At 43.0% G+C, this 7,587-nt stretch overlaps 1 protein-coding gene across 1 annotated transcript; it reads left to right on the forward strand.

Moving 5' to 3' along the window:
* The first annotated feature begins 2,305 nt into the window (after nucleotides 1-2,305).
* On the forward strand, nucleotides 2,306-4,107 carry LOC120939613. The gene is made up of 3 exons (XM_040351987.1): nucleotides 2,306-2,649; nucleotides 3,316-3,466; nucleotides 3,549-4,107. The coding sequence occupies exons 1-3, from the start codon at nucleotides 2,558-2,560 to the stop codon at nucleotides 4,047-4,049; spliced, it is 744 nt and encodes a 247-aa protein (XP_040207921.1). The 5' UTR covers nucleotides 2,306-2,557; the 3' UTR covers nucleotides 4,050-4,107.
* The last annotated feature ends 3,480 nt before the right edge of the window (nucleotides 4,108-7,587 follow it).

Consider the following 7,587-nt stretch of genomic DNA (forward strand, 5'->3'; position numbering starts at 1 on the left):
GAATAAAAAGAATAACTAGACAATGCATTTCCTGAGGAAAATGCGAGTGGGAATGCTGAATAGCTGAATTGCTGAGCCCGCACAAAAGCCATTCACCATAACCACTACACTATCTTTAGGACATACAAGCAGTGTTCCTTCAGTACTTATAAAGCCTAATATCACACAGCTCCTTTCTCTATCTGCAATATAGAGAGTGTCCTGATTTGACTGGTCGCCCCTCCCCCCTCAAGAGGCTTTCTCCACATGAGGTGGGGGAGGAGGACTGCACTGAGGTAAGGAAAGCTATTTAGGGAATCAAAATACCATTAGAAACGCTTTCATCCACACACAAAATCAGTTATCGAAGCCTTCAAACAAAACGTAATAAATCCACAACCGTACATGCGATCGATACAGCGACTTCACCGTTTGAAAGACACGGCCCTTGTGAATGCATCGATATGAAATTTATGTTGATAAACTTAAAAATGTGGCCATGTCAGCGATTTAGAAAAGAGCGTCTTTGTGTGTTTTGCAGAAACATTTTTTAGACTTTTTAACATGACTCTTGTCCTTTAGAAGCTTCTGGAACTAAAACTAAAATACGTATCACAAAACTGATCACATTGCCTGAAACCAGACAAGCATACCTACGTTTTGATATATAAATTGTGTATGACAAGTAGATCTTGTGGGCGTGAGAGCAATTTGTTCCCCCTTTTTTTAAAGATAATATTTTTTGTGGATGATCTGCACTCTAAAGGTCACATGACACACTCTAAACCTGCTCCATAGGATTACATTATAACCGATAAAATATCACTAAGGGCTCTTTCACACGTCCGTTCCGTTCGTCCGTTTTTTGGACGTCCGTTAATGGACCGCAATGCTTCCCTATGGGCTAGCGTCCGTTAGCGGATGAGCATCCGCTAACGTCCGTTAGCATCCGTCTGCGTTAAGGTCCGTTTTTTTGGACGGAAGAAAACCCTATTTTTCTTCCGTCCAAAAAACGGACCGGACGAAAAACGGACGTTAACGGATCATCCGTTCCGCTAACGTCCGTTTTTCACCAAAATATGTAAAAAATACAAATTCACCAAACTTTAATATGTATGCAATATGCATACATAACAATAACCTTTCACCCAGGTAGTGTTTTTATTCCCAAGTCACATGTTCCCAGCACATGCTGCCCAGTTCCTGGACATTAGAGCAATTCCCTGTGTGTTATTGTCCTCCTTAAATTAATAAAATGGCAAAGGATGTTAGCCAAGAAGAGCTAATACACCTGGTACAGGATCGCCCTGCAATATGGGATAAGAGGTGTGGAGACTATAGCAACCGCTATGTCTCTAACAACAAATGGGAGGAAGTCTTTCAGGCGGTGACACCGAACTGGCAGACACTAAAAAAAAATGAAAAATTTGAACGTGGTAAGTAGTTTGTGGGTTATGGGGGGGTGGGTTGTTATCTTGTAGTCCATCCATATGTCAACATCCATATCCACCGGCCACGTCACCTGCCACAAGTTGTGAATTGGCCACTGGCCACGCCACCTGCCACGTCACCTGCCACAAGTTGTGAATTGGCCACTGGCCAACTGCCACGCCACCTGCCACGCCACCTGCCACAAGTTGTGAATTGGCCACTGGCCAACTGCCACGCCACCTGCCACGCCACCTGCCACAAGTTGTGAATTGGCCACTGGCCACGCCACCTGCCACGTCACCTGCCACAAGTTGTGAATTGGCCACTGGCCACGCCACCTGCCACGCCACCTGCCACAAGTTGTGAATTGGCCACTGGCCACGCCACCTGCCACGTCACCTGCCACAAGTTGTGAATTGGCCACTGGCCACGCCACCTGCCACGTCACCTGCCACAAGTTGTGAATTGGCCACTGGCCAACTGCCACATCACCTGCCACATCACCTGCCACGCCACCTGCCACAAGTTGTGAATTGGCCACTGGCCAACTGCCACGCCACCTGCCACGCCACCTGCCACAAGTTGTGAGTTGGCCACTGGCCAACTGCCACGCCACCTGCCACGCCACCTGCCACAAGTTGTGAATTGGCCACTGGCCACGCCACCTGCCACGTCACCTGCCACAAGTTGTGAATTGGCCACTGGCCACGCCACCTGCCACGTCACCTGCCACAAGTTGTGAATTGGCCACTGGCCAACTGCCACATCACCTGCCACATCACCTGCCACGCCACCTGCCACAAGTTGTGAATTGGCCACTGGCCAACTGCCACTCCACCTGCCACGCCACCTGCCACAAGTTGTGAATTGGCCACTGGCCACGCCACCTGCCACGTCACCTGCCACAAGTTGTGAATTGGCCACTGGCCACGTCACCTGCCTCAAGACCCAGGGCAGCACAAAATCTAATTACACCACTGCTATCATGGCACAACTGTTCTCCAAGTATGTGTTGTTTTAAATAGTATACGTACATTTAGTAGTTCTATGGGTGTATTTTATTTTCTGTTTCTTCATAGGAGAGAGTATCGTCACCCGCTGGCGCTCATTGAGAGACCGTTATAGGAGAGATTTGAAGGAGGAGACAATGTCCCGCAGTGGAGCTGGAGCCTCCAAGTACAAAAAGGGTGCATTTTTTGAAATGCTGGATTTCCTGCGCAACGTGATGAGCCTAAGAAGGTACCTAGCCACTTTATAACATTATTTGACCAAGTAAACTACAAATAATAAACTTGATCCACACATATAAATATCTGAATTAACAGAAATGCATAATGACCTAGTATGCATATCATAGTAGCTCATTATTAATGTATTGATTCCCTGAGATGAAAGTCCCCGTATAGGTCTTCTTTCCCCTCATTCATTGCTGCCATCACTCCTTGAGTGTCTGTTAGGTATTGGGGGTCATTTACTAATGGCAAATCAACTTTGCACTGCAAGAGCACTTGTAAGTACCGTCACTGTAGATCTGAGGGGAAGATCTGAAATGAGGGGAAGCACTGTTGATTTTATCATCCAATCACGTGGACGTTAAAATACTCTTTTTTACTTTCCTTGCATGTCCCTCTCAGATCTACAGCGACTGGACTTCCAAATGCTCTGATAGTGCACTGGTAGTGCAAAGTGGATTTCCCTTTAGTAAATAACCCCGACTGTGTTTCAGGGGGTGTTGATAGCAGTCAGACAACTTTGTCTATTTTTTTTATGCAAATATGTTCAAACCAAGTATTCAAAAAGTGGTATGTAGGGTTGACCACAGCAGTATACACACACATGGATCTATGTATTGTTGAAACAAGTCTGGATTGACCTTTAACCCATCTACCAACCAATATTTTACAGTACAGCCACTAACATCAGTGAAACGGAGGAGGAAACAGATATTGAATTTTCGCAGCCAGATCCCATGGGAGAAACTGGAGTGACAGAAAGTGAGGCAGCTGAAGATGCCACTAGAGCTGCAAGACCGATTCCACCAACCCCAAGTGTGCCTGTAAGTATCGAACATAAAATGCCTACTTTTTTAAATATTGTCAAAAGATAATGTGCTAATAGATATGTGTTCCACCCCTCAGATTCGTTCAGTTGGTTCAACTGTGAGAAAGCGTCCACAAAAAAACAAATTAGATAACGCAATGCTGAGCTTCATGGAGGAGATGAAAGCAAGAAGACCTGACTCCAACGATCCTTTTTTGGACCCTAACAACGAGGACGCTTGCTTCCTAAGAAGCCAGTACCACCTGCTACAAAAAATGAATCCGGATCGAAAACTAGATATGCGCCTGGCAATTGGCCAGTATATCGGTACTTGTCTGAAGGCTTCTATGTCAGGAGACCCTGTGCCCCAAGTTATCTCCCCTCCCCAACGCCAATTCTACCCCGATCACCCACCACCAGCTCCCTACACTCACCGATTCCAACCCAGCCCTATCCCCCATCATTACCGTGCCCCTGCCTCCACTGCCCAAAATTTTCCAGTCCAACCCCAGGCACCCAACTATGATCCCTCTCCTTCCCAGGGGACTTCACGATCTGATTCCTCCCTTTTCCCCACCCCTTATTACCAAGATCTATAATTTTATTTTTTTTGGAAATTTTTGATACGATACTTTAATAAATTGATTTTTGCCCCTTTTTGTGATGTGTATTTCATTTTTTTTTATCTTTTACTATAAGTTACAATCTACATGTTGCGTTCATAAAGTTCAATGAAAAATAGTAGACTACATGAAAATGATTTTTTTTTGGTATTTTATGTGAAAAGAAACAAACTGATATATCATAGGGACATAATGACAATTGAAGCATGAAAGCATACACTTGTAGAAATCTTAAATGTAGAAATTAACTGGCATTTTCACTATGACAAGAAAGACCATGCAAATTAACTAAAAGGGGCGAAACATGTTACTAGCAAGGTGCACATGATAAAGTTCCTCGTGACTGTTTTTACACATACTGATACTGCCACGGAACCTCTCCTTCTGGGGACATAAAAAAATTAGTAAAATTGTCACGCATTGTAATGGCAGAATTGTTGGGTCGCAGTCCGGAAAAGCACACAGATGGTAGGTCTACCTCGTCCTCTTCCTCAACAGAAATCCCTTCCTTCTCGCGGATGACATTGTGGAGGACACAGCAGGCTTGGATTGCCAGTTGGGCATTCTCCACGCTAAGTTGTATAGCGCTATGAAATATGCGGCATTTGCCGCTCAAAATGCCAAAGGTGCATTCAATAAGGCGCCTTGCACGACTCAAGCGGTAGTTGAAAATTTTCTTTGGGGTCGTTAAATTCTGCCTGGCATAAGGCCTTAAAAGATGATGAGAAAGTCCAAATGCCTCATCAGCAACTAGAACATGTGGCAAATCTGGTCCTACAGTTGATGGTAGTGGTTGATCTGCTGGGAAATTAAAGTGTCCCTCCAGTATTCTTCTCCCCATTACTGATGATGAAAATACTCTTGCGTCGGCATTCGATCCATAGGCTCCTATATCAACGGCTATAAATTTGTAGTTACTGTCGCAAATTGCCATTAGAACTAGGGAAAAATATTTTTTATAATTGAAAAATTGCGAGCCAGATCCTGGTGGCATCTGGATTCTGACATGTTTCCCATCCAGAGCTCCAACACAATTGGGGAATTGAGTTTTTTTCCAAAAGCCAGTCGCAATTTCCTGCCACATGGTAGCATCAGGAACCGGCATTGCAGAAGAACGAAGCTCCTCCCATATTGCTTCACAGGTCTCATGCACTATCACTGATATGGTTGATATTCCCAATAAAAAAAAATGGTTTAGTGACGTATAAGACACTCCAGATGCAAGAAACCTAGGAAGAGTAGAAGAGTAGAAGAAATTACGAAAGGAATCCAACATTACACTGGACATAATCAAGCTAAATGGCTGGCTGGCTGGCTTACCTGAGGGTAATGAGAAGTCGCTCCTCTGGAGGCACAGCAAGTCGCATGTCTGTATTTGTCCGGTATAGTCTGGGATGTAACTTTTCAAGCAAATAATCAAACGTTGGGATCGTCATTCTAGTGAAATTAAAAAATTTAGGAGGGTAACGTCGCAAATCTGCATATTGCAGCGCAAAGAAACCCTCACTTGGCCTTTTGAGGAGCATGGGATGTGCCCAGTACCTGCGTCCCCTAGCAGACATCTTCCTGGTCAAGCTTTTTTTTCTCCACACATAGTACAGCATGACAAATGATGTCACATTCTGATAATAATTCCCCAAATCCATCGTAATCAGCAGTAAAGTACAGTGAAATACAGCAATGGATCAGGAACAAAACAGCCGGCTGTTAACATACAGGAAGAGGAAAGCACAATGCACACTGGGGGAAACAAAGAATCATGGGAAAATTCTTGAAAAGATGATTAATAAAGTTCTAAAACCAAAAAAATAAAAAAAACGGATCAAAAAACGGATCGAAAAAACGGATGAAAAACGGACCAAAAACGGACGTCAACGGACGGAAAACGGAACGGAAACGGATGTAAACGGATGGAAAACGGACGAAAAACTGATGAAAAAACGGATCAACTGAAGGGAAAAAAAATAATGTAAAAACTGAACGGACGTGTGAAAGAGCCCTAAACGTAAATTGCGTTTTCACAAAAACCGTAAAAGATATCAATCTGAAAAGTCATGTTTGGATAGCTGAATATTTTGTGACCGCTTTAAAGTTTGTTTGGTGTCTGTAAGTGAAAGTATGAAGGAGCTGAAACTTTTGGCAGAACGTGTGTTTTGAAGCAGGAAAAAGGGTTTCTCATTGACTTCAATGTTAAAAAAAAGTGTCTAAAAGCTTAATATTTTAAAAAGTATAAATAGTACAAAAAAACTTGAAGAAGTCCCATCGTTAGCTGAATGAGACGAACATTTTAAAAGTTAAATGGTCTCAATAGCTGAAAGTATGCAGAAGTTACGCAGAGCCAAAAAACGTACGGAATAAAATTAAAATTAAAATTAAGAATAATAAAAAACGAATATCAATACTGGGAATGCTTATTAAAGCACTCCCACTAATAAAAAACGAATATCAATACTGGGAATGCTTATTAAAGCATTCCCACTAATAATAAAAAACGAATATCAATACTGGGAATGCTTATTAAGCATTCCCACTAACTAGACAATGCATTTCCTGAGGAAAATGCGAGTGGGAATGCTGAATTGCTGAGCCCGCACCAAAGCCATTCACCATAACCACTGCAGTATCTTTAGGACATACAAGCAGTGTTCCTTCAGTACTTATAAAGCCTAATATCACACAGCTCCTTTCTCTATCTGCAATATAGAGAGTGTCCTGACTTGCCTGGTCGCCCCTCCCCCCTCCCCCCTCAAGAGGCTTTCTCCACATGAGGTGGGGGAGGAGGACTGCACTGAGGTAAGGAAAGCTATTTAGGGAATCAAAATACCATTAGAAACGCTTTCATCCACACGCAAAATCAGTTATCGTAGCCTTCAAACAAAACGTAATAAATCCACAACCGTACATGCGATCGATACAGCGACTACACTATTTGAAACACAAGGCTTTTGTGAACGCATCGATATGAAATTTATGTTGATAAACTTAAAAATGTGGCCATGTCAGCGATTTAGAAAAGAGCGTCTTTGTGTGTTTTGCAGGAATTTTTTTTAGACTTTTTAACATGACGGTCAATGGGAGGGCGTTTGAGGCACTTGTCCTTTAGAAGCTCCTGGAACTAAAAGTCAAATGCCTATCGCAAAACTGATCACATTGCCTGAAACCAGACAAGCATACCTACGTTTTGATATATAAATTGTGTATGACAAGTAGATCTTGTGGGCGTGAGAGCAATTTGTTCGCCCTTTTTTTAAAGATAATTTTTGTTTTTAAAATTAAAACTAGACAATGCATTTCCTGAGGAAAATGCGAGTGGGAATGCTGAATAGCTGAATTGCTGAGCCCGCACAAAAGCCATTCACCATAACCACTACACTATCTTTAGGACATACAAGCAGTGTTCCTTCAGTACTTATAAAGCCTAATATCACACAGCTCCTTTCTCTATCTGCAATATAGAGAGTGTCCTGACTTGACTGGTGGCCCCTCCCCCCTCAAGAGGCTTTCTCCACATGAG

This window comes from Rana temporaria, chromosome 5, assembly GCF_905171775.1.
Source record: "Rana temporaria chromosome 5, aRanTem1.1, whole genome shotgun sequence".
NCBI lineage: Eukaryota > Metazoa > Chordata > Amphibia > Anura > Ranidae > Rana > Rana temporaria.